This window comes from Camelus bactrianus, chromosome 17, assembly GCF_048773025.1.
Source record: "Camelus bactrianus isolate YW-2024 breed Bactrian camel chromosome 17, ASM4877302v1, whole genome shotgun sequence".
Taxonomy (NCBI): domain Eukaryota; kingdom Metazoa; phylum Chordata; class Mammalia; order Artiodactyla; family Camelidae; genus Camelus; species Camelus bactrianus.
In genome coordinates, this window is record NC_133555.1 from 30,188,062 (window position 1) to 30,215,827 (window position 27,766).

General features: G+C 44.0%; 1 protein-coding gene and 1 non-coding gene across 2 annotated transcripts in view; both read right to left on the reverse strand.

Annotated features, from left to right (window-relative positions):
* The window catches only part of CACNA2D3 (calcium voltage-gated channel auxiliary subunit alpha2delta 3), a 776,451-nt gene that overhangs the window by 349,275 nt on the left and 399,410 nt on the right, over positions 1 to 27,766 (reverse strand). The window contains exons 10-11 of the mRNA XM_074344645.1: positions 19,299 to 19,388; positions 11,286 to 11,399 (exon numbers count right to left, since the gene is read on the reverse strand). Of these exons, the coding sequence (XP_074200746.1) occupies positions 11,286 to 11,399; positions 19,299 to 19,388 (204 nt within the window). The remainder of the gene's footprint in view (positions 1 to 11,285; positions 11,400 to 19,298; positions 19,389 to 27,766) is intronic.
* Positions 4,663 to 4,738, reverse strand: TRNAC-ACA (transfer RNA cysteine (anticodon ACA)). Its single transcript has one exon. It is a non-coding gene; the product is annotated as a tRNA-Cys (tRNA).

The window sequence follows — 27,766 nt, forward strand, 5'->3', positions numbered from 1 at the left end:
TGGCTACTAGAGGCAAATAGCCTCTGTTGGAAGAGACCTCTCTTTACCTGGCTGACCAGCTCACAGTCCTCAGTGTCTCACAGACCAGATGTCATGAGCCTTCCTGCCAAACCATCCAAGGGGCAGTTTTACGAAGGGAGCAAATGAGGTAAGAAAATAATATGAGGCTACTTTAGAGAATTAAGTGCTTCCAAACCCATTCAACAAGCCACAAATGTTCCCAGACCTGCCCTGCCAAGCCCACATCCTCTTCTGCCTTCACAGCAGTGCAGCCGGAGGAGGTTACTCTGACGCACCTGATGAGGCTAGTCCAGGGCCCACAGACCACAATCTCTTCTCCATCATTTGCCCAGCACTTGCTGCCCACCAAGGACTTGCTAGCCTCTGGGCACTATTCATCTGCCCCCGCAACAGCCCCGCCAGGGCAGCATGGTTCTCACCCCCAATTTCCTAGAAGAGGAAACTAAGCACAGGGAGAGTCAATTGCTTGCCCAAAGTCACCCAGCTCAGGAATGGAAAAACCTGGACATCTGACCAGGCAGTCTGGGCCTTGATCACCACTCTAGAAAAGGGACAAATGATATAAAACAACACTACTTTTCAAATCTCCTCTTTACATTTCGCCAAGACAGGCTGCTCATCTCAAAGAGGAACAATAGCTATTGTGAGTCATTAATTAAAGATACTGAGTAGTCAAATGTATCTCAGTATATTTTGATACATGCCAGAAGTGGAGGTCAAAAGGATACTGCATGTATATTTATTCATGAAACAGGTAAAAGGAAAGGCCTAGGAATGTTTTTAAAATGTAGCTGAATACTTTAATCTTCTTGTAAGTCAACCAAGACACCACACAGAATTAATCCATATTCAGGGATAATAAAGAGTACTTTCTATTTTCCACATCTGAGAAAATATTGCTACACCATCTTGAATTCATCCGGTACAAATACATTTTGACTGTAATAAAAGGATTTTAACAACGTGGGTGGTTGGCAATCATGGTGACACAGCATCATGCAGTCTGCCTACTCTGTGCCCAGCACTGAGCTTGGTAGCACATTATCTTTATTTCTGAACAACACTGAAAGGAGAGTGTAATTAGCCCCAGTTTATAGATGGGGGCAACAGACTTGTCAGCATCCAGATACCACCTTCTTCAATAGGGCAGCACTGCTTTCCTAACCCTACCTACTCCTCAAGAGCCCTACTCAATAATAGTTCAAGAGAAATAAAAATGCAGAAAGTTAAGAACTTGACATGTCATTAGCCTGCAAATAAGGCTGAACTTGTTCAGCAAGCTTCCAGTTATTACTAGGTGTGCCAGTTAGTAAGCTAATGTGTCTCAGCACCAAATCCACTGGGCTCTGTGAGGCTGGGGCCAGGGCTCTGCAAACCACATTTCTGCTTTGCCAGCTATTTCTGATGAGGGTCTGCCAAAAGGGTCAGTAGGGGAAGCTACAAGGATGAAGGGAGGAGAAAGGACTTGCCCCTTCCATGTGCTTCCTGGTGGCTTCCTGGCCCCAATGCCATCACTCCAGTGAGACCTCTTCCCTCTGGCAGGGACAGTTCATTTCAGCAGCAGTGAATGAATCCAGTTTGCAGTTTCATTGCATCCTGCTCAGAGACCCCAGCACCCACTCTCAAAAGTCTGGATGCCAGCCCCACAGGGTTCTCCTCTCAGCTCAGAGACCCCAGCATCTTCCAGCCAGTATGTCCTACTCAGGGGTCTGGGTCCCAGCCTTCTGAGTCCTCTCCCCTCAGCTTTTAAGTTTTAATAATGATCTTCTCTTCCCTTCCCCTCTCCTGCCCTCTCCCATCAGCCACAGGGGTACAGTTTTTTCCTGCAGTTGCTACTTACATAATACCCTAGACCTCTCTGTTTGCCCTTTCTGCTTAATAATTCTCAATGTTAAATGCTCTCTGTTAAAATAACTGGTGGATTTTTGTCCCTCCCTGGACCCCGCCTGATCCACTGGGCACATAACCCAGGTGAGTGGCATTTCTCAGCTGCTCCAGCTTCCCTAAGCCAAGGAGGGGCACTAAAACCCTCACTGCTCACACAGTGTGGTCTACGATCAACCTATAAAAATGCCAATTCTGGTGTTGGGCCTGCAGAGAATGGAACACAGGAAACATTTTTTACAAGTCTCCCCAACACCGACCCCTCAGTTTTCAAGCACAGGTGTGAACAGTCTGATGTGGATGACGATCAAAGACCCCCAGATTCAGAGTTGTGGGCTCTGGGGCCAGGGGCTTAATCCCCCTGTGACATGAGTATGTCAATAACAGTGACAATAACAGTGTCTACCCATCGGGTGGAGCTAAGAATGAAGTAAGAAAAAGCAAGTAGTGTTTGACTCTGCACCCAGCATGGGGAGCAGTGGAGAGGGCCTCCCTGAAGAGTAGCTACTGAAGAGCCAATTACAGGAGGATGTGGAGGTTACTTGGGAATGTACACTGTCCCTCCACCTGTCTTCTGAAGACAGGGGTGCCTGGACAGAGGCCAAGGCCCCCATGCCAAGCCCACAAAGAGAAACAGCACTGGTGGCAGCGGGGAAGGCACCCATGCAGCTGTTGTGAGCCCTGACATGAAGTGCTTTTTCAATGGCTGGCAGCAGCCACGCATCACTAGACTTGGTTCCTAACTTGTCTCGTCATGTTCTTCTTGCCAGAGTCACAAGATGTCTAGTACCAGCAGAAGTAATTAAAAATAAACTGGGAGACAGTGAACCATTTCAACTCTCCCTTCAGTGGCGAGAAGGCCCTGCATGAACTCTCACCAGTGACTGGAAATGTTTTTTCCTGTCATACCACTGACTGATCATGAGAAATAAATGTTCAGACAGCTGTAGGATAGATCACCCTTGAGAAAATACAGTGACGACACAAACTCACCCAAAACTTTCAGACCAAATGTGACTTCAGTCAGGGAGGGAGAGAGAGGAAGGAAGGGAACAGAGAAATGTAACCACTCAACTGAGCTCTAAAGTAAAATAGCAGTAAGAAACAGGAGCATCTTGGAAATTTCACACGAAGTTTAAAAAGTCTCCTACCTAGACCACCCTCCATGGAAATTGTTTATGCTGAAGAGAGCCAGTACCCAAACTACACACCCAGCCCAAGTCCATGCCTTGTAGACTGACTCTCCTCACAGTAGCCAAAGAGAGCTTCTGACAATGACCAGCTCATGTCTCTCCCCACTCAAGAGCCTGCCATGGCTCCCCACTACCCTTGCATCACAATCCCAACTCCTACTGTGCCCATCAAAGTCTGGAGGAGCTGGCCCCTGCCCGTCCTGTCAGTACCCTGTCATCTGTAACACTGTCCCCGTGCCCACCAGGCTTCAGCCAGGTGCTCTTTACCCAGCTCCTCACACACACCCAACTTGTCCTCCTCAGGGCCTTTGAAACTACTGTTCCCTCCACCATTCCCCATCCAGCTCCTTTCCTATACATGCACCCTCCTTGGAGAGGCCTCCCTTGGCCACCCCATTCTGTCTCTGGTCCTTGTTTGTCTCATTCAGAATATTTTTCATGGCTTTTAATTAGTGGTTTTCTCACTTGTTATCTGTAATCTGTTATCTGCTCTCTGGGGTCTCTTTGGAGCTACCATGTCTGCCCTATCTTCCTGGGCTCTGGTACAGTGACCTGAGACACAGTGAGCCCTCAATGAAAATCTGGTGAATAAATGAATTATCACCCCCTCCTTCCTCTATTGTCCTGGCCAACTGCCCCTGCCACCCTCAAGCCCCCACCTTAATCTGGTTTTATGGGGTAAGGAACAGATGGAGTTAGAGTGCAGGTGAGATGGGGTGGAGTGGGGTGGGAGGAGCATTTTGAGACCCTTCCTTTGTGAGCAGTAGGATCTTAATGCCTTCCCCAGTTGCCTATGGTCTCAGAAAAATCCCTTCTCCTTTCAACCGGCTCAAAGAAAGACAAAGAACAATGCTTTGAAAAATCATTTGAAAGTCAAAGAAGGGGAAAATGTAGTTCAGGAAACAGAAAGAACAAAAAATTCCTTCTAAATCACTTAAGATTACTTAAGGGTTGCATTCTTAAAAGGATAAGCCCTCACTCAGCTCAGGAATTCTGCTCCCCAGCATGGCACATGTCACCCTGAGCTTTCCAAAACTACCCCAGAGCTACAAAGGCCCAGGCAGAGCTAAGCCTTTCAGCCCCTCCAAGGCCACTAGGACATGGTGGGCTTGAGGCTTTAGCTCCCAAATTATGCCAAGGGAGGGAGGCCTGTCACAAAATTCCCAAGAGAGCCCCTTCTTCGAGATCTGTGTGACACCAGCTCAAAGGACACAGATTTCCAAGTGTTTCCAAAAGTGCTCCAAAGCCAGGTCCCCAAACCACCCAATGATCAAGGGCTTCCCTTTACCCCCAAACCAAGACCTGCTTGTGTCCACCCCTCCTTGTAGCCCCACCAGGCCACCAGGCATCTTCCAAGGACCCTGAGTTGTCTCTCAAAGGGCCTCAGTTACCATCTTCACTTTTGTTCTGGAGGTAATGGATAATAAAGCAAAGGACACTTATAACTGACATAGCATTTACCTTTGACATTTTCCTATGTGTGTGTATGTATGTATGTATGTGTATATATATATATTTGCTTTTGTTTTGGGGGGAGGTAATTAGGTTTGTTTGTTTGTTTTGATGGAGGTACTAGGGATTGAACCCAGGACCTTGTGCATTGTAAGCACACACTCTACCACTGAGCCATACCCTACCCCGTCTCCTATGCTTTTAGAAGAGGAAAATCATTTAGGTACACCCAGACAGCCTCATCCTAAGGCTGCACAATTTGTCCTCCTGTTACTTTCTGCCTGAAGCCCCAGTGGGTTCTGAGATCCCAAAATCTCTGACCTTCTGCAGATTCTCCTGCACTTGGGGGTGGGAAGGCCAAGGAAACAAACTCATTGTCTTGATGACAATGTACTCAATATGGCCAGCTCTTTCTCTGACCTAAGCCCACTTAATTTTGCTTTTGCCCTCAAGAGGTGTACTTCCTGGCTAAGGGCACAGCTCCAGCATTCAGCTGCTAGGTTGTCATTTCAGACTCTCCAAACACTAGTTATGGAAACCTGCATCAGTGTCATAGCCTCTTGCTGCCACAGTTCCCTCAGTCGTCAAATGGGGATAATAATGGTACCTGCCTTATGTGGTTTCTTTGAGAATTAAATACACAAGAAGCATTCAGAACAGTGCCTGACAGTCAGCATTCAATAAGAATTACCTCTCATTAGTTTTGTTTTATACGTTGAAGTACAGGAAATCAGTTTAAAACTTTCTCTTATTAATGGAGATTTGGGGAGGAGGAGTAAAGTGAGCATTCCAATCCCACCTGTGCTTCTCATCACAGACCCACACAACAGACAGATGACAGAAGGGTCATCACCCTCACTGCACACCCAGGCAGGGTTTCACCATGTACCTACAGCAGAAGTGAGTTAAGACTTGGTTTGTCTGTCATGTGACAACTGCAGCCAAATCTCTCTCCCTGAAGAATAATGCAGAGAAAAACAAGAGTTAGGAACTCATGAGTGGGTTGATTCTGACCCCACAGTGACAATGATTCCAGTGGTTCCACTTTATTTGGATTCAGGGAGTCCCTGGTTTCCTGGGTCTTGGCAAAAAGAGAATCTGTTTCTTCCAGGCTGTTGCCTCTATTGCTCCAACAACCTGAAAGCTGTGACACTCTGCCATGTGCCACGTCACCACCAAAACAGGGTTCCTGGGACAAGTACATCTCACATTTATGAAGATCCGACATTCCAGGCACTGGGTGCAGCCCCAGGCTGGGTATCTGTTGCTGGCTCTCTTTCCGAATCACTGTCTACTGTATGCCAGTCCTGGGCAGCACGGGAGGAGAAGGCAGAAGGGAAGGAAAAAAAAACACTCATGACCAAAAAGAAAGGGTCATGCCACATTTGGGGAAGAGATACCTACAGCATGAAGAGATGGTATTCTCCCATCATATGGCTCATCTAGTTTATTTGAGTAGAAAAATGCAATGGAAAGGCAGGGAGAAATCGCCACTATCATCTTCTGTTTAATTCAGCCAGTGTATAAATTTCTAAGGGCATTGCAATGACTCTCAACTATACACTGGTTGATCTAAACTTCTTCAAAGATTCCTTTAGATCAAGGGTTGGCAAACACATTCTTAAAGGGCCAGATAATGACTATTTCAGGCTTTGCAGGCCAGATGGTCTCTGTCACAGCTATGCTATTATTCAGCAACAGACAAAGTGTAACCAAATGGGTGTAACTGTGTGACAATAACACTTTGTTTACAGACAGTAAAATTTTAACATCATATAATTTTCACATGTCATTAAATATTCTTCTCCTTGAGTTCTTTTTTCCATTTAAAAATGTAAAATCCATTCCTAGCTCAGGAACTACCCAAAGTAAGCAGTGGGACACAGTTTGCCAACCTCTTTTTTAAGTCACTAACTTATCATTTTCTTATGTATCCACTCTTTCTTACGCATCAGGGGAGGTAATGATTAATAATTCCATGACCTTTTTCCTTTTTCAGTTCACTTGGAAGAACAACTGTATCAATGGCAGGTATGACCATTTTTCTAATTGAAATGTAGAAATGTAGACAGCTTTATTTCTTGAGCAGATCCAGGAATAAGTCCCTTTAATGTTGAGGAGTTCATATTTTATTCCAAGTGTGTAAAGCTGCCATTAAGCCACTAACCAATGGATATTAGGCAAAAGTAAATGGCATCCAATAAATGAATAAACACCTCCTCATTTCTGCTCTCAGAAATAAAATGCTGTCAAGGGACACATTACATAGGCGATCATGATGTTGCCTTCGTAAACTCATAGCTAAATGGCCAATGATACCTTCCTTCTTCCAACCCATTCTACAATGTTTTACTTGAACAAGGCCCTGGTTAGGTGGTAAACAAATTTAAAATATAACATTCACAAGTACTCCCCTGGCCTGCTCCCCACTTCCTTCTGATTTTCCTTTCTTATAACCTAGCTGCCATACTTTAAGGAAGTCCAGGATACTGCACTGAAGAAAGAGGACTCACAGAGTTTCCCTGAAGGATTAAGACACCACATGGAAGGATTAGACACGGGGAGGAGAACCAAGGCAGCTCGGCCAAGCTTGCATATGAACACAGTTTCAACTGTGACCCCTTCTGACACCACGTGGAGCAGAACCACCACCTAGTTAACCCACAGAATTGCAAGAAATAATACATTATTATTATTTTAAGCCACTAAATTTGGGGATGTTTCATAGCATTGCTACAATAAATGATTACCTTGCTTTTCTCCCTTCCCCTTGCTTCTAATAGTTTTCTATTGCTGCATGACAAGTGACCACAAATGTAGTTGCCTAAAACAGCACACATCTGTGGGTCAGGAGTCTGGACACAGTTTAACTGAATCCTCTGTTCATGGTCTCACCAGGCGACAGTCAAGGTGTTGACTGGGTTGTGTTTTCATCTGGAGGCTCAACTGGGAAAGAATCTGCCTCCAAGCTCATTTAGATTGTTGATAGGATTAATTTCCTTGTGGCTGTAAGACTGAGGGCCCAGCTTCTTGCTTGCTGTTGGCTGGAGGCCAACTGTCTGCCCCCAGTTCCTTGTCTTCTTCAAATAGCTGCTTACTTCAAACCAGCGTGGAGAGCCTCCTGCCCTCAAGGGAATACCCAGTCCCTCTTTTCAGGGTTTTCAATTAAGTAAGTCCCACTCCTGATATGTATCTTTTAATGAGCTAAAATATCAACTGACTTGAGACCCTGATTACATCTGCAAAATTCTCTCAGCTTTACCATATTCTAATGATTAGAAACAAGCCACAGGCCCCACCCATATTCAAGGTGAGATTATACAGGACATAAACACCAGGCGGCAGAAGTCATGAGACAACCCTAGGGTCTCAATGCCACACTTCCCAGCAAGGCAGGGATAGGGTGCATGGTGGTGGGACTGTTCAGAGACTCACAGACTGTCCTCAAGGACTCACCTAATCAATGAAGATGAAAGACAGGCCTAGAAGGGATTACAGTACTGGACAGGAAGCTATACACTTCCCTTATGATGGTTCTGAGGCAGTTTGATGTTTAGGGAAAGATAAGATGGCATCTGGCTGGAGAAGAAGAAAGAAAGCTTACTGCAGACTAGGAGGAAAGAACAAATCCCCAGAGTCTGGGTAATCTAGATCATGCCTGTGTTAATCAAGAAAAGTTTATAATTCCACACCTATGGGCATATAAAACATGTAAGTAAAGTGGGCTGAGAGGAAATAAAGAAGAGTGATGAAGGCCCTGGCCAAAAGGACCATGCATTTCCTGTCTATGGGGAGAGCCATTTCTCAGCTCTAGCCGTTTACTGCCATATGAGAATGTTGACTCCAAAGTGCTGTGTGTAACCCTTATGAGAGAAACTAAAACTTTAACATTTTATAACTACCTTCAGATTTTTAATTGATGACTATTAATTGATAATTTTTTAAACAAAGTATGAGCCACAAACATATGTGTGCACTGGATTTGACTGAGTGAACAGGCCCTTGTAAAGGTAAACAGAGGGAAGTGAAACTGGCAGAGCCCACAGAGTAACCCAACCCTATATTCCTTGGGCTGTTTCTACAGCAGTAGTTCCCAAATGTGGTTCACCCACCAATAGCATCCACATCACCTGGGAACTTGTTAGAGATGGGCATTCTCAGGCCCCACTAGCCGTACTGAGTCAGAAACTCTGGAGGTGGGGTAAGCAATCTATGTTGGAACAAGCCCTCCAGAGGATTCTCATCCTTGCTCAAGTTTGAGGACTACTGTCTTACAGGAACCAGGTTCCAGACTTAAGATCATCGTACTCTCTTCTGAACCATTTCCTGTTTCTGTAATCTTGAAGACTGCCAATGACAGCATGACACAATCTTCTACTAAATATCTAATGTTCAAAACAGTGGAGAAAGATGACAGCCTAGACATGACACAGCATCTCATTTTAACACAGTGCCAAATCACATTGGGGTTTTATGCAAATTTACTACCTGCACCTTCACAGAGAAGTCATAAAGTAGAGAATAAATATGCACATGAATGTCATGGAACTCTCCAGAATGGAGTAGGAGAGATGGGATCCTGTTATAAATTTCCAATCATAGATAAAGGCTCTGTTGCTACAGAAAGAAAGTCTTCTTCTGCTTGATAATACTTCATAAGTAGATGAAACTGCTACATGTAATACTGAAATTTCCAGGACCCGGGTTCCAATTAATCTGAGAAAGTATCTCAGCTGAAGTCAATATTGTTGCTTTGGAAAGATATGTTGAAATTTGTGTTTTGTCTGAAGAATTATGACTTTGTAGCCCTTATCCTATACCTCTCCCTGCAAGTAAGGACAGGATATCTAAATACCAATATTCCTAGGCTACTGCTAACCATCAAGTATCACCAAGCAGGAGGGAGTTATGTGATTAGCACATGAGTTTCACATGATTGCACGTTTGGTGTTAACGGAGCTGCTTATTAAAAGGCCCCTTTATTTCCTTCTTTTATTTAGATGGTCCTAAATAATGCAAAATATCCTTCCATGCTGGGAGATGTCATAGCCATCTGTGAACATCTTCTCTGACCACAAAATGTCCATGGCCCTACCCATGATTACCAATGCTGTGGCCTCCTCACCAGGCCCCTCAGTCACTCAGCCACCCCTCACAGTTGTTCATTAGGTAGCAGCCATGTGCCCAGCACTGTGCTAAGTGCTACAGGGATGCAGTTGTGTCCAGCATGCTCCTCCTTCCACATCACGTACATTTATTAGGAATTAACTCTGGCCTCTACCTGTCCCTGGAGATACTGCATCTAAAATCACCTTGTCCAACAGTGAATTTATATCTTATTCAAGGGCTAAGTTCTAAAGTCAGTGCTTATTGTAGGAGCTGCATTTGCCAAATTTACTTCTGGATATCCCTCAGGCAGGTGCCATGCCAGAGTCCCATCTTCTCTCAGCAAGCACAGCACAGCTAGTTTTTCCTCCAGCTTCAGAAGTAATGGCTGTCTTTAAGGCTGAACAATAGGGAAAGGAGGTGGCGTCCATCTGGGGACCATGTTATAAAAAAATATGTGTATCTTTAATCACTGGACTCATGCTTGGTGAGGTGAGGTGCCTGTGTTACAGAGACATGTGGAAACCAAGAATGACTAAAAGAATGCAGAATGACATCTTATACTGCCTCAAGGTACATGCTCTCTGGATATAGCTGAGTAAACAGTTATCATTTGTCTTCTGTTTCTTTTTGCCATGTGTGTGGTTAGTTCAATTCCCAGAAATTAAATATACAAAGCTGAAAAAGCAGGACGGACTGGGTCTGTACAGTCTCATACCCATACAGAGACAGTCAGAGTAATGTCATTGGCACGTAGGATAGGAAGGTGCCTATGTGATACCCCCAAGATAGCACCTTCTCACACAAACCTCTTTTTCTTCCTAAAATTCCACCATTTCGCTGAGACAGTGATCACGAACTGCCAATTTGCTGATTGGTCTCACTTAAAACATGGAATCCTGGGCCACATCCTCAGAGATTTTGAGTCTGTAAGTATGCAGTAGGACCCAAATATCCATAATTTAAAATATCTCCATAGGGAATGCAAACTGGCTAATAGCTTGAGGAACCTCTGGGTTAAGGCACTCAAAACGACACCAAAAAAAGTAACATTTGTCATTGATACCCTAACATATGGGCTCATCAGATAAATAAATGTTAACTTGGAAAGCAAATAAAGAATTTGAATAGAGAACAGACAAGCCTTGACAAGAGTGAGGAACAGTATTAGGGGGTGGAAAGGAGATTATGGGTGGTAATGAAGGCCCAGGAAGGAACTACAGGAGACATAAAGGAGAAACATAAAGGAGACGGCTACAGGACCATCAAGGCTGACCTCACCATTCCATTGGTGCTTGTCCAACAAGCAGTTCTGGCTCCATGGGAAACAAAAGCAAAGGGAAGCACTGTCCATTATGGGCAAGGCACACTTCATGGTGAATCTTTTCTCTGAAAACGCTGAACATATCTTCATGGGTTTCTTCTCTCTTCCAAAAAAGTTTCATTTTGACAACAAGGAAAGCCATAGTATTCGGTTTTGGTCAACCAAGAAACACAAGGCTGAGAAACCACAGATCATTACAAGATTAAGTCTGCATGGGGTACTTATCCATGGACAATCCGGAGCTTACAACACAATACAGGTTCTCCACAGACAGCACTGAAGTGATGTTATCAATATTGACTCACCTTTCGATCGGGCCAATTGTATTTTGCAAAGATAGTATCATAGGTGTCTACTGCCCCATCGGTGATGAGCATAATGGCCTGGCTGCAGATGCTTCCTTGTCCTGTGTGGTTGAACTGTGGAAAGAAAGAAGTTCAAACTGAAAAACATAACTGAGGGCTCTGTATATCCATGAGACTCCAGAAGCATGCGATCTTGGGCTTAGGAAGCCTCTCAGAATGAGAGCTCATTCTGCATCACCAAAACAGAACCTACAGGATAAGCCTTTCTCCACTCAGGGATCTCCACATCTGCTCTGAAAAACTGGAACTAAAGCAGAACCACAGAAGAGATTTCCAAAAACATGCACATAAGGCGGGAAGTGAGATTACAGGACAGTTAACCTCTCTTATCTTCAAGCATAGACAGTACTTCAGAATATAAGCCCAAAGGAAATGGCACAACAACCTTTTAGAAACACATTTACAGGCAGCAGAATATGTGACAGGCAACTCATTTCAAAATCGAAATGAGTCTGGTTTAAATGAGTCTGATAGATATAGTCTGTGCTATGAAATAAAATCAAGGAGGTTTTGGACACACAGAGAATAAAATCAGGAACATGCTAATTCAGACTACACTCCTAAACCCCCTTGTTTTAGGGTTTGTTTTAAATATATACTTGTTAGCATGCAACATTATGTATTAGTTTATGTATGTTAGTATGTAAAGCATGCTGCAGTTCCAAGATGGTGCCCACTGGGGTACAAAACTCTAGATTTCAATTTCAGTTTTACACAGCATTTTAAAAGCTCCCAGCCTTTGTGAGTGGTAGCTGGGGTGACCACACTGTGGTAGTCAGACCTTCCTGTTCTTCCCTTGGATCAAGGGTGAAGATTCCCTTAATGAATGCTATTAATGCTGCAATTCAAAGCAATGTCCTTTAAAAACCCCACAATTACATAAAAAGGGCAAACACACACACAAAAAAGTTTTTATCTTTCAGTAGTGAAAACTCCCACTATTATAATCTGTGAAGTTTCTTTATTTATTCTAAAATTATTTACTAAGTACACACACAGCACTGCAGATGAAATGAACAAAAACCTCTTCCGTCATGTAGTTTATATTCTATTTGGGGAGAGATACAAAACCAAAGTAAATAAGTAAATTATGTTGTGTTTGATAATGCTGATGCTAAGCTTAAAAAATAGGAAATGCTAGGGCAACTTTAGAAAATATAGTCAGGGAAGACCTCAGTGAGAAGGTGACATTTGAGTAATACTTGATGGAGGTGAACATCTGGGACAAAGGCCTTCCAGAGAGGGCAAAAAGCATGTGTAAAAGCATGGAGTGACAACCTGTGGGCATGTTCAATCTGTTGACCATGACACAGGGGAAGGATGGAGGCTATCCTTTGATTTTCTGCTGGCTCCTAGTGAACCAGAGTTAATAAAGCATTCATGCTGAAGATTAATGCCCAGTAACCATGCACTTAGAATTCTAATATGGAGTTTGAAGTTGCAGTAACTTGAGAAAAGATTGGATGGATGGATGGATGGATGGAATGAATGAACTGTCTTGTGGCTATATTAGGACAAAGCAAAGCCAGCTCAAAACATACATGGAATACCATAGTATACTGGAAAATGCTCAATCCCAAACCACAAACTGGTGCCTAGGATAAGTTCCCTTTTCAGAGTATCCTTTTCTTCACTTACAAGATGGGAATAATGTGCTTACATGGTTGACATAACACAACTTAAATGTTTATTATATTCTGGGCTATCAGTATGAATTTACTTAATCTTTACTAGCCTCTGAGATAGGTACTATCATTATCCTCCCCCCAACAGGTGGGGAAACTGAGGCACAGAGAGATTAGCTGACTTGCCCAAGGTTACAGAGCCACTATCTGTAATAGCCAAAATTTGAACCCAGGCAGTCCACCTCCAGAGTCTACTCTCTACAGCCTCCCAATAATGAGATGAAGTTCCTCGACTGGATGGTAATACATGGTAGGGCTCCACAAATGTTCATTTCCTTCTCCTACTATTCCTTCCTCCATCGTTTCCAGGGTTCCAGGGTTACATGGCAGTCACCAAGGCCACCACCCAAAGAGTAAGTGAGTGCTCCTTCAATTCTGTGCCCTTGGCATGTGCCTCACTTTAGTCCTGGCTCTGGCAGCCACTCCTGCAACTCAGGCTGGACAGGTGCCCTTAAATTAATGAGCAGACAGGGCCCATGATATAGTATCAATAGGTAGAGATACCTGAGAACTAAGGCCCTTGCACCAGAAAACTTTCCATATAACTCCTATTCTATTGTCTTTATTGACATAATTTACTATTCCAGAAAACTCTTGCTCAGGAAGATGAAAATTGCAAATAACTTTATTGCTTATCCCAGGAACTTCCTGAAAGACCCATCAAAGGACAATTTATACACTAAGACTCTTTGAATCCCTGACCTCAAAATCTTCCCCTTGCTGCATCCACCAATCCTAAACTATAATTTAGGATTCATACCTGGTCTTAACCAAGCCTCTTCACTTTCCTTCACCCTGAAGACCCACCTTCATCCAGAATTTCATAGTCTCAATAAATGACTTTGTCCTTTCCACTCTGAATCGCTAAGATTCTACCATGATAGCACATTTTTTTCTTTACTACAGTAAGAAAACAGCCTTGCAGCCTTGTGTTATCAGCAGGTTGTTCTGGAGATGTTTTGGAGAGCATGCAATTCAACACAGCCTTCATGTCATTGGCTAAACCCAGTAATGTGTCACTGAATATAGGTGATCTATGCATTTGGTCACAGTGGCTGCAGAGGGGAAAAATTCCAGACAACTTGGAACTGTTGTTCATGTAACTCATTTGAAAACATCCTGGAAAAACTCTCCCAAACAAAAGCAAGAAAGAGAGGGAAATAAAGATATCTGAATACTGCAGGCTGGGAGAAGGGGCTGCCTGGAGCTGTTTATTTAAAAACACCCACTTTCCACCCTGGCTGAGGCCCTGGTTTTCTCTGCAGCAATCTGCAGTTGGAGAATTTTGAAGAAAGCAATTAAATTCAAATGCTTTGATGAGTAATATCTCTTCTCTTCATATTTGTCTAGAACTTTTTTTCTTATTGAATGGTGAGAGTGATGAAAGTGTTTTCCATAATAATAACAATGACAAGGGCCTGATGATGAACTACAATTAGCTCAGTGATTCATCAGTTAGCAGCGAAAATTTCAATGCATCCTGACATTTAGAGCGCTTGGTTGTGATTAACAGTTTTTGAAATGTCACTGAATTTTATTTAATCGGCTAAGAAAAATTTTTAAAAGGTAATCACTCCAAAGATCGTATTCATCGCCAAAAAAGATAATTGCAGTTGTCACATGACAAGGTAGATGCTATCTACTGTAGCAAACCAACTCTGTTCTTAGGGAATCTAATGATTGCAGGCAAGATCAATAGCTAGAAGGGTCTTAGACGTTTATTTGAATGCTCCTTTCAAAGCCATTTGTACAACAACTGCAAGCCTTTAAGTCATCTGAGCAAATACTGAAACTGAAATGCAGGTAATTGCAAAACAGAATTAGCTTCATTTAGTTATAGCAACCTCTGAACCATTCTAAGCCCTAGCTCCAGTCGACATTTCAATTATGTGTGTGTTTGGGGGAGGGAGAGAGAGAGAGGGAGAGAGGAGAGAGAGAGAGAGAGAGAGAGAGAGAGAGAGAGAGAGAGAGAGAGAGAGAGAAGGATGTGTGTTTGAGAAATAGCTTTTTATTTCATACTGGCTTGCAAAGGCAGGCATAAAAAACAGGAAGAGAATTATATCACTAAAGGTCATACTGATGAAGTGGAAAATAGCTAAAGCTTCATTTTCATGGGAGATTAACCATCTCTATGTTTTTCAAAGTGTTTGGCTATTTAAAAGCCCAATGGCAAGAGACAGGATGGAAATGTTTCTCTCTCTGGGATAAATGTGCTCTCAAATGAATATGGTGCCAACTGTCAACCAATATCAAGCAGGGACATTTTGTAACTTTTTTTATTCCTTAATTTCTGGAATTTATACTCAACCTCTCAGACTTTCTGACTGGCCAGACCCCAGAGGGCTTTTACAGGTGAAGGTAGAGCAAGCAGGTGTGCAGAAAGTTTCCCTGATTAAAAAATACTTCTCTCATCAGGATTCAAGAGAAAAAAATCTGCCATGTGATAGTAATTTCTCTGGCTCTTAGAGGTGTTAGGAGTGCAATATACCCTCTTAAAGCATAAAAAGATATTATGCCTGAAGGTGTGATCAGTGATCTGCGACTTCTACAAGATTCTGTCCTGAGGTTGTGATATGATATAAAGAGTTCCTGGGTCAGTAAGTTTGAGTGCTGGTATAGACACATTTTAAAATGTCTGCTCACTGTGGGACTTTTAAGGCCTTTTGCAGCACAAGTGCATTGTGAGTCTCCAAGAGGAGGATAGCATCCCCCACCCTGACCACCACACCTGTGTCAGAGTCTCATGGCAGACCAGCATTCCACAGGACATGCAGTGGGAATCACTCACTGGCTTAGGAGTGTCTTAGAACAAAACTTTTAAGTGGAAGGGATGAAGAGAGAAAAGGTACCAGGGCAAGGAAAAGGAGAAGGGGAAATGAAGGGAAGCAGCTACTCCTGAGGACTTGGGCATGGAACAGGATCAAAGCATTAAGAGTGGGAGCTGTTTCTAGAAATGACAAGTGCTCTAGAAAAAGCTGAGGTCGTCTAGTGTCTTTGTGGTAGTGAGATGGCACTTCCCACCCAACCCAGCACTGCTGAAAGGGAGCTGGGCACCACTTCCTCATTTTGATTTCTCAACCCCAGTCCACCAGAGCCACTCTCCTGGAATATGATGTGGACAGTTAGTTGTATAGGACCTCGCACTTGGTTTAATACTCTACTGTCACTCTCCTAAAATTCTTATTAACTTTTGAACAAGGGCCTCCCTTTTCATTTTGCTCTAGACCTCACAAGTTAAGTAGCCAGGGCTAGATCTATTCCTATCCCTGTTTTACAGATGAGGAAAATAAAGGTGAAACTGAGCAGTCTTCTCAAGGTCCTACAGCAAGCTCTGACTGAGTTAAGCTTCTCAGCCCAGGCTGCCTGGCTCCAGAGGTTACAAAGTTATATATGACAAGCATTTCCTCACTCTTACCCCTTCATCTTCTCTGCCAAAGAACAGGAAAACAGAAATCTGCAGGGCACATTTCCAAGCAAGGGACTCCCCAGCTCAGAGAACCTCCTTCTGCGCTAGACACTAGGCTTTTAAAATAAAGAGAGCCAGTTTTCCAAATGTGGCAACTCCTTTCACTACCACCCCCCTAGAAAGAGCCTGCTGATACGCAGAGCTCTGACTCTCCCAGACCTGAGAAGGTGCCTATCCAGGGTTCAAATCAGAATTTAAAGATGTAGTTTGGTCCTTGGCTCTGGTCAGTTACGTTGATAAATTACTAACAAGATGTTAACAGGGATGTGCTGAATCAAACACCGAGTGTTAAATGCTAATTGTATGTAGCCAATAGTCCCTTGCAATGAGGCAAGAGGGAAGGGCTTCTGTTTGTATGAAGGAAGCTGACATGCACATTTCCTCCTATTTTCCTCTCCTCTGCAGTCATGCGTGACACTAGCTCAGGACTGAGACCTCAATAGCCTTCTTTGTGCCAATAGATATTATTGGTAAAAAGGACACTAGAATTAGGGTCTACCCTTGGCTTGAGAGGCCACTGTAGCTGAGTAGGAAAAATTCAAATCATGGAGTGAGGCAAAACTGACCACCAATAGGAGCTGTGCAGTGTTAGGTGAATGCCCACCTGGAAATTGACAGCAGCCGGCCCACAGAGCTGCTTGGAGACAGTGCAGCAAGGCCTCTGAGCCTCTAGCTCGTCTCCCAGTGTCTGTGACAACTCAACACAGCTGTTGCCCCATTTAGTGCTTGTTTGCTCTCAGCTCCACCCCATGAATTTTCCCTGTAAACCACACTTCCCAGACTCCCTAGCGTTTTGACAAGGTTCGCCCGAAGGAGAATACTGAAGGATGGAAGGGAGAAGCCAAGTAATTTCTAAGCCATATCTCCCTTTCTTTCTGCTATGGGGACGTGGGCATTTTCCAGCAATGGCTGCGTCTCCTCCAAGGCACCAGCTTCCACAGGACAGGTCCTTCACGCCAAGATTCCACCTTATACTGGGCAGCCCCCTCCATGGTTTTATTCCCATCTGGATGGCCACAGTGAGGAGGGTCTGATGACATCTCTCCCTCCTGCTGTCCTTCCTGCCCTAGAGAGGAGCTGCCTCCTGCCTGTGCTAATCCATGGATTGTTTCATTTTCTGTTTGGTTTCTCAGCTTTTCCATTCCTTGTGCAACCAACTTTCTGAGTTCATCTCCTGCTATTTGAAATACCTAGAGTGGTTTCTATCTTTCTGCTTCTTAACATCTTAACCACCACCTCCCTGGTCCAAAGCCACCATTATATGTCTTCCAGATAATGGTCTTACTGCTATTTATCAATAAAGCAGCCACTGAATTGTTTAAAATCCAAGTTGGAGTGTGTCATTCTCTGCTCAGACTCCAGTGACTTTCCATCCCACATAGAGTGAGAACCAACTACTCACTAGTGTCTGTTAGGCTCCCTGTGATCCAACTCCTGCTACTTCCATGATCTCACTTCCTAGCACTCTCTCTTCCCCACTTTGCTCTTGTCACACTGGTCTTCTCACTGGATTGCAAATATGCCAAACATTTCTGCCTCAGGGCCTTTGCACTTGCTGCTCCTCTTATTGGAGACGCTTCCTCAAGCTATCCACCTGGGCTGCCCCTTCAGTTCCTTCAGGCCTCCACTCCAACATCACCTAATCAGAGAGATCTTCCCTGACCTCACTGTATAAAGGAGAAGGTCTATCACACCAAGACAATGGTACTCTTGTTCTCCATAAAACTACTCATTTCTTATGTCTCTTCCCATTAGAACTGGGGTCAGCAAACTTCTTCTGTAAAGGGCTACATAGTAAATATTTTAGGATTTTAGGTTTTATAGGCCATATGGTCTCTATTGAAACTAAACAACTCTGCCATTGTGGTGCAAGAGCAGCCATAAACTATATGTAATCAGGTGGGCATGGCTGTGCTCTAACAAGACATTATTTACAAAATCAAAATGCAGGTTGATTTGTCTCATGGGCCATAGTCTGCTGACCTTTTCACTAGAATGTTAGGTCCATTAAGGTAAACACTTTGTACTGTTCAGGTGTATTCCCAGTGTCTGGCACAGAAAAGCATGCAACATATACTAGCCAAATAAATGATACAGAAACTGCATTAATAAAGACAGTCATTACTTTTCCTATTGCCCTCCCAGAGTAAAAAGAACACAAAAGTTATATGTTGCTCTAGCTTAACACAATTGCATTCAAGGGGTAGAATCACCAGTCCAAGATTCCCCAATATATTTCACAGAATGTTAATGGGTGCTATTTGAAAAAGGATTCTTTGTTCAAAGAAGTGTGAGAAACAGCAGGTAAAGCAGGGAGCCTTGAGTATGCTACTGCATACCGTGAATCTCTAAGGGGCTGGAAGAGAGAGAGGGATAGGTACAGCTTGTAGAACTCTCCAAACATACTGCACAGAGAAAGCCCTTCTCCCTCTGAACATCGCCACAGACAGGGATTCAGTGTGACATAAGAAATGAGTCTACTCCATTAACAAAATGAGAGTTTCTCAGATGAAAAGAAATCTGCATGAGATGGTGTTCAACTATTGAGACACTGATGCCCCCAGAGTCAATGAGTGTGGCAGGTGAGTCCCCTGACCAGACTGCACCATCAATTCTGCCCAGCAGGGGGCTGGTTTGACCTCACTGGCTGAACCTGGTTTCCCAGACCATGAAAATGGCCAGCCTTACCCTCCCATCTTATGCTGTGGATACTGCTCAATGACAGCCAGGCCTAACAGTAATGCTGGTCCATAACTTAAAAAAAAAAAAAAAAAAAAAAAGGCAAATCAAAGAGGAGCTTACATCGCTGAGAATGCTGAAGGCCTCGTTCAGAGCTATATCTAGCATTCCGATTCCTTTGGCAAAAAGTTTGTCCAGATGCTCCCTGAAGTGCTGAAACAACAAAGCAAAAAACCCATTAGCATCTGTCCTGTTATAAGAAACACCAACCTCGAATGAGCAAACACATGCCAAGGCAAAAACCAATAATTTTCAGACCCAAATGGTCATAATTTGGTTTTTGTCTTTTAAACTCAAAACATACGAACTTACTCAATATAAAATTTACCTTCCATGTGTATTTTTTAGCTTGGATTACACATTAGGGGGGAAAGTTCAGATTTTGGTGAAAACTATGTAATTTGTTGAAAATTCCTGCTTTCCTCTCCAGTTTTATCTCCTGTGACTCTCCCCTCTTTCACCTTCTATTTCCCACTCCTGATCATCTTTAGGACTCCATGCATGTTCCTCCTCCACTGGGAACCCATTCTCCATCCATTTTCTGGTGCCTATCGCCATCATGATGCTCTCTTTTATCTACTTTTGGGGTCTCAGTTTTGACATCACCCTTTCCTGACCCAGGAAGCCTTCCCAGAGCACCCACCTTTGAGACTGGCTTCGAATGCTTCCTTGCAAGCCCAGGCTGTCAGCCCAGGCTCAGACCCACCTTGCACTGAGCACTCCAAGTGTATAATCTGATTAGATTCTGTCCCCACTTAAGACTGTGATGTTCCTAAGACAGGGCATGTCTGCTTGTCTACTGTCCCCCACATCCACCACATACCTATACACAGAAGGCGCTCAATAGCCTCCTCCAAAGAGCCAAAGAGCGAGGATAAACACTGCATCATAACCTGACAGTTGTGACTATGAAAGGGAGACTCAGGCTAGATAGAGAGGGCTTCAAGGAACAGGTAGAATGGGAAAGAGTCTCTTTGAGACAAGTCCCAGGCTCTTCTGCTTTGTCAGTTCCACAGAACCAGCATCAACTGAAAAGGGGACAAACAAAATAACTGTGAAACCCCCAACATTCCCGCTTCCCAACTAAGAGGCAAGAGCAGGTCCAGGCTCCTTCCCAGGTATGTGTGGATGTACCTGATGTCCACTGGCCCAAAGCCCATGTCCACAGTAGCACAGCAGCTGGCACAATTTTCCAATTGACTCATTCCAAAACCATTTCTTTTCTATTGAAGTGAATTATTCTCTCCCCAAAGGCATCCACATCATTGTCTGCTCGGGAACTGGATAGAGAAGTCACTAGGAGGGAGAGGGGCAGGAGGGGTGGCTCCTGGAAAAGATTTGCCGGTGGTCTCCTGGCCTAGGAGTGGCTTCCTTTCTCCTACCATGCTGGGACCCAACAAAGCCATCAGCATTCACATGGTGACACCCACTCAGGATGTTTCTGCCTTAGAACCCCAAAACTGATCAAAACATTGGAGCAGATCATAGAAATCGATCCTTGGACATGGCTGATGGTTCTAAGATGTTGTTCTGCCTGGACTTGCTCAGGAAGCAACAGGGGCCTCTTGTCATCAGGGTGGGCTGCAGGTTTGCTGGCAAACTTGACTGTAAAGCTTGACTGGGCTACTCATGGTAATCAGCTTTAATGACACCTAAGTCTAACATTAATCAAGGTTGGATTTGAGGTTGGTAGATCACCCTGGGGATACTCATACACCACCCACATGACCTCTTCCCTGGTCTGCCCCTCCCTCACAGCAACCGTCCCCTCACGCTTACCAGAGCAGCCCCAGTTCTGGAAGCCTACTCTGGTCCTTAATAAATACCAGGCAACTGAGTCCTCACAACAACCCTGTGGGGTTCAATCATCCCACCCTGCAGAATTTGGGGCCCAGCACTGTCCCCAAATTCACATACCTCCCAGCTGCCTGGCCCAAGTTCTACCCCGATCAGCTTTATCTGCTCTAATGCCCTCCTTCTTTCTGCTATATACTTGCTACTCTTTTCTGAGGATGGAGGAGGGGGATACCCTGCATGCCTGGCTGTATCTTGACAAAGAGCTGGCCAGTCTGGCTCCAGAATGCTCACTCCTAGTCTCTGCACTTGGGCTGCAGCTGAATCTACAGATGACTATCAAGTGGCTTGAGTGATGGAAGAGAGGCATGCTGAGGGCCAGGCAACCAGGCAAACCACATGATCAGAAACCAAGTTCCATGATTCTCTATTCTTCCTGCCTGATGCCTAAGGCCCAGTAGGATGCCAAGTGCATGACATGTCCTCCATGAGCACTCTGTGGACAAACTTAGGAAACTGACCAAATCTGGAGTCCCACAGTAGGTGGACAAGAGGAAATCTGATTAGTCTGTCTTCTTCAAGAAACTCCACCCTTGGAAACCTTCCTCGTGGGTGAGTGGTGACCACCAAGAGAACTTAGATTTGGCGAGCATCACCCCATGGTGGCCCCCACATACCCTACAGGACAGAGTGTGATGACATGCCCACCCACAACCTGCAGAGAGGCTGGTCTTTAACTGGCCCCAGGTTCATATCTCAGTGGCCTAACTCTGCCTTGACAAGTTTGTTCTATTCATCTGATGTCATTTCTGTAAGCTGCATTTAACTGTGCTCAGTCACACAAGTTTACACAGTATTTTTTAAATAACACAGAGACCTCCTTTAATTTTTTTTTAATTCCTGTGTCGCTGCATGTCATGTGCAGAAAGATGCTTCAGGCAATGGTTGCCTTTACTGTTGGACACTTAGAGTAAAATGTAATAACATGTCATGGAATTCCCCTCAATTAGCTATTATAACAAGGTCAATTGTGATTTTGTTTCTTCCTGGTACAAACTGGGGCCATATACAAGATAGAAAAAATACTTCCTCAAGTTAAAGGTTTCCAAATGATGTCACAATGAAGGATACTGTTTCTTTCTCTCTGTCCTCTCCCTCATGCCCATAACTCCCTTTCCTCCTACTCCACAACGTGAACCAACTCAACCTCATCATCTTGGTCTTCCAGGCTCTGCATTTAACCCTCAGCCCAACTTTCCTCCTACACAAACTTGGGGGGGGGGGGCTGAATTCCAGGGACCCATCTCTCACATATGACCTCCACTAAGAGCTACTCTGTCCATTACGGTAGCCATGAGCTACATGAAGCTATTTATACTAAGTTTAATTAAAATTACTAACTCAGTTCCTTGATCACACTAGCCACATTTCAAGTGCTCAAAAGCCCCTTGCGGCTGGTGGCCACTGCAATGGACAGTGAAGATTAAAGAATATCTCCATCATTGTATAAAGTTCTATTGGGCAGTGCTGAACTGGAGACACAGGGCTAGATTGGTCTGTCCTCCTCACTAAGCCATTGACTGATGGTGAATCAGAGGAAACTCTAAGGTTTTTACCCAGTGAATGTGTGATTTTATCTGTCCAGTATCTATATCCGTTCTGATTTTCCTTCTTTCTCACCACCTCATAATTTATATGGATTGGGTGAGGCTAACATCTCTCTCTCTCCTTCTCAGATCAAGGGGTGAGCCCACTGATCAGCTCTGCCCACTCTGAGTTCCAATCCCATCAGCCATAGTTGAGCTTCTACCAAAACGTGGGAAGGAGACTCTCTCTCTCCACAGAGATTACTGAAAGATCAGGGAGGAAGCCTGGTGCTGCCAGCAGCCATGTAGCCACTGCACAGAAACAGCTCGTCTAAATAAAGTTAACAGCGAAAGAGAACAGAGCCCAGAATGGAGGGGGGCCAAAACAGAGTCACAACAGCATGGCTTGAGCCCCTAAATCCAGCCATGTTTAGTTTTTTCAGGTAAGTGCCAATAAATCTGACTCTCTGCCTGACCAGATTTAGCTATATTCGGGCCACTCAAGGAAAGGACCTTGATGACCACACCCATCACAATAACCCTGGCTGATACAATACCTTCCCAAAGATCCCCCTGCATTACAATGATCCTTCTCTACACTCACTCCTTTCCTTCTTAATCACTGTCGTTGCATTGCCTGGTGGGCACACATGTCCGTGCCCGTGCCAGACAGAGTCAGGCACTTCATACACAGCACACTCCTGGTGCACGTGTATGTAACGGTCATGACTTTCACTTCCCATAGCCTGGAGCAGTTTGTTGAAGATGAATCCTAACCATGTGCACTCCAAGGGTAGTGTCTGAAAGAGAATGAAGGGGCACGGCTGATGGCCCTGCAGCCTCCTCATCAACACAGATTCCTTTTTGTCTGTTCTCAGTTGTGCCTGCTTACTATAAGAATCGAAAATATTTACACTGAATGCAATCACACTATACTTGTATGTTAACAACTTGTATATAGACCCCGTGGACTCTGCAAAAATAAAACTGAACTAGGACTCAAGAGACTGAGTCTAGGCTCTGGTTAGACAATTTACCAGCTATGAGACCCTGAGGCAAGGCTTTGGCTCTCAGGCCTCTATTTTGCTCCCTGTGAAATGGGGATGGGAAAGCTCTTGCCTAGTGGAAAGAAAGTGAGAGCATCAGTGCTTCAGAGCAGCAGGCAGGAGCCAGGTGGCTGAATTCCAGTTCCTGCTCTGCCACTCACCCTCTCTATAAGCCTCAGTAAGACACTTCCTTCAGCTATGCCTTCTTTCCCCTCTTAATGCAAGAAGTATCAAGGTGACCTCTCACTATTATTACAGGAAAAGAGAAGTCATCTAAAAGAACTGTGATGAAAGAAACATGTGAGACTATTTTAATTTCATATTCACTAAAAGAAATATTTGAAAACATCCTACAAAACTTTATACCTGAAGCACCTATGCTAACTTCCTGGTTTGCAAATTTACAATCTAATTCACCTTGAAAAATGACTTACATCAATCACATTTAGGGTCAGGTTTTATTAAATGGAGAGAGACACATAGTCGATTTTACTGACAGCAAGGCCTGAGTGTCTTCCAGAGCAAGCTACCGAAGCACAGGAGGCTCAAAATTAGCCAAGCCAGGAAAAACAGTCCCCAACAACTGTGTGCCAGAAGGTGGCCAGTTTCCATTATTTTTGTAAATTAAAATAAACAATTTATTGGGAATGGTGACAGTTCTATTTTATTACTGAACTTCAATAAAGGAGGAGGAGGGTGGCTTTTTATCTTTGCTTCAGGCACTCATGCAGCATGTGCTGCTGTCCGGGAGAAGGCCTCGCTTCCAAAGCAATTAGCACAGCTTAATGCCTGGGGAGGTGAACCAGCACAAGTACCATGGCTTCCTGTGCCCAGATGCCAGCAGGCACAGCGAGGCCGCTTATCTCCATGAAACAGTCACAACATCCAGGCCAGCGGAGGGTCCTGGCGAAACAAACCTCTTCCTACACCAGCATTTGATTTAGTTGAATCAATACTGTTAACTCTCTCTGTGATAATAGCAATCATGTTTTTTCCTGTCTATGTAATTATAATGAATGTTTGAGTCCTCCCAATTAAAAGCAGGGGATTAATATAAAAAGTAGACATCAGGAGACAAAACAATCCCCGATCCACAGAGCCCCCGAGAGCTGGTGGTCCTGGCTGGGGCTATTTGGGGGAAAGGCTAACAGCCACCTATCAGTGGTGCCCATTGAGGTCACTTGAGTTCAACAGACCTGATTTTTATGCCCACTATATGCAGATAAGGGTTGCTGCAGCCATGGGAAGGTTTTCAGAAATTGCCTCACCCAATTCCTCTAATGGCAGCCACCACTGCTCAATTACAACAGTATGCTGGGCACTGGGAACTTTTCATCCAAAACCTCACTTGTTTCTCCTAAACACTCCCAAAAAGTACTATTAGGTTCTCATTTTACATATAGGCAAATGGAGACTTAGAACAATAAAATATTTACCCAGGATGGCAGAGCAAGTATGAGGAAGGTAGATTTCCAACTGCAGAGCCCCATTTCTAAACCCATATGCAACCCAGCCCCTTCCAATAAACAGGGTGCAGCTCTCAATGTCCCTGACAAAGTACAGCATGTAGGGGGTAAGGAGCCCTAGGGATCTTGTTCAGGGCTGGTTTCTTGGGCACATAATGTACGCAGCCACACAGAGCCCCATGCTCAAAGGGCCCGTGCTTGGTTTAAAGCTTCATTGTCACTGTCATGAAATTCTTAATAATTTTACTGTTGAATCTGTGTTTTTTTGATGATATCCAATGGAACAAGATCATGCATGTGAGAAAAGGAGTACAGGAATTGTGCAGGTCCTTGCCCCTTGCTGTCTGGGTCACACTTAGCATCTGGCAGTGCCCAGGGAGTGCAGAAACAGGGCAAGTGTTCATCAGATGTGCTTGGCTTTGTTATGTTACTTTGTATTGTGGCCACCAGGTGACAAACTAAAATTAAGAAACTAAAGGTAAGAGTAACCTATAGAGGCTCTCCAAACTTTAGTTCTATGAGTAACAGACATGGTACCACTTGCCTTCTCCTAATATAGGGATACTGCTTAATATAAAATCAGCCTGAATTAGAGACGCAGTGTCCCATTGGTCATGTCTGTCTCATTCTGATGTCAAACTCCTTATGTAAATTCCCAAATACACCTTCACAAATCTCAAGGGTCCCATCACCACTGAACTCCAAACCCAAGCCGCAGGAGCCCGTTTGTCAGAGATCAAGAGGGCATCCATACCTGTCTTCTGACCTGACTGATACTGGGCCACATGATGATTTCATATAAATATGGAAACTTCACAATGTAATTCCTCCTAACAGAACACCCTCCTTCACTCCCAACCCTAGGATGATTCTTCCAGGCTCCAGTGGAGTCTGAAAAATCCCCTGGCTGAATTTTACACCATCTTTTGGGCACATATGTCAGGGTCCTCAGCTCAAGCCGAGGCTGGTGTATAGAAAGCACCCAATAAATGTTGTCAGCAGTATTACCTTATCTTTGTCTTGGGCACTCTCTTTCAGCTGGGCCTCAAACCATCCCCAGGACCACCTATTTTCTAGGAATCCTTTTCTCTAACTCTTTAGGGGCTTACTGTGATTCTTCCCTCGGGAAAGCTATCATTTGTTTCTTATCTCCTCACTACTTGTGCTCCCCTCTCTACACGGTGCAGAGAAAAGCACTTGCACACATCTTGTGACACTGCTACCTCAAAGTGAATCAGACTGTCATTCAATTTCAGTGGAGAAAGCACATCGTGACATGGTGTTTCTCAAATGTGAAAACACAATGGCCTGAGAAAGCTGGTATGAAAGAGGCAAATCCAGATGTTTGTAATTTGGAGGAGAAAGTACAGACCTGATAAAACTGTGTCTGAGTCGCAGTTTCTCCTTTATGTTGTCTATTACAAATTGAAGTGTCTGAAGGTAGCAGCTGTTTAATGCTAGTGCCAAATTAGAGACAAGATAGATCTCTTGGATGTAAACAAATGAGTATTAATTCATACCAGGTAGTCAGTTGAGTATATCCTCTTTTCATTGGCAAAAGCACTAATTATCCCTTGTAAGATGATAATGACAAGGCCAGAATGGGCAATTCTCTTTGATCAGGAAATAACTAAAGTGGAACTATTGCCTCCATGAAGCCATGCACAGTGGGGCAAGGAGGGGTCCCCAAGGACTCCCTGTCATATCTTATCAGTTCATCATCCTCGTGAGGCCACAGAGAGCGGCAGCTCTGCGAACCTTCCAGAGACAGGAAAGCCATGACCCAAACACTACTTGGACAGAAGTGCCTGCTTTGTGTCTTGCCTGGTAAGACGGCGTGTGTGTAAACAGGCAGGCCTCACACTTCACGACTTTCTGACATTTCTGAAGGTCCTTCATAAATTTTATAAAAACCTTGATTTAATTCAGGTTTGCTTCTTGGAGGAAAAAGTCTTTTGTCAGCCATACTGAGAGAACAGACAGAAGTCACAGCTTCAGTTCATTCCAAACACAGCTCCAAGCTTGGTGAAGCTTCAGCTACAAAGAGATGTGTATTTATAATCGGCATCCAGGGACAACATAATGCCAGTGCAGCCCTGCAGATGCCATGGGCTCATCTTCATCAAACCATCTCCTCACAGTCAGGCTGAAAGTCCTTTGCACCCAAACGCAAAGTTACAGCCCATTGTGGAAGGTGGTGGGTGCTGAGGACACACATTTGGGGTCACGGGCCAGGGGTGGTGACGAATGTGCCCTGATCTGCCTCATGCTCACCTATTCAGGGGCAGCAACATTCATTTCTAGGACACCTTGGTAAAGACGTGTGGCCCCTTAAGACAACTAAATTAGAACTTTTCCTGTATGATCACTTGGAAGATTTGTATAGTTTTCTGAAACTTGTATTCAATTAAAGTTTTGTTTCAATGATCTCTGCATTTTGTCAAATTAATTACATATGAGTATCAAACTTAATTATCTGAATTTCTTCCATTTTCATTGAAGTCTGTGAATACCCTATATGACAACCTAATTTTTTTTAAAGATATATCAATATTTATGTGGCCAGTCCCCTACTGATGAAAATTTAGGTTTTCAGTGTCTTATTTTTTTGAACATTACTACAGTAAATGTATGCATAT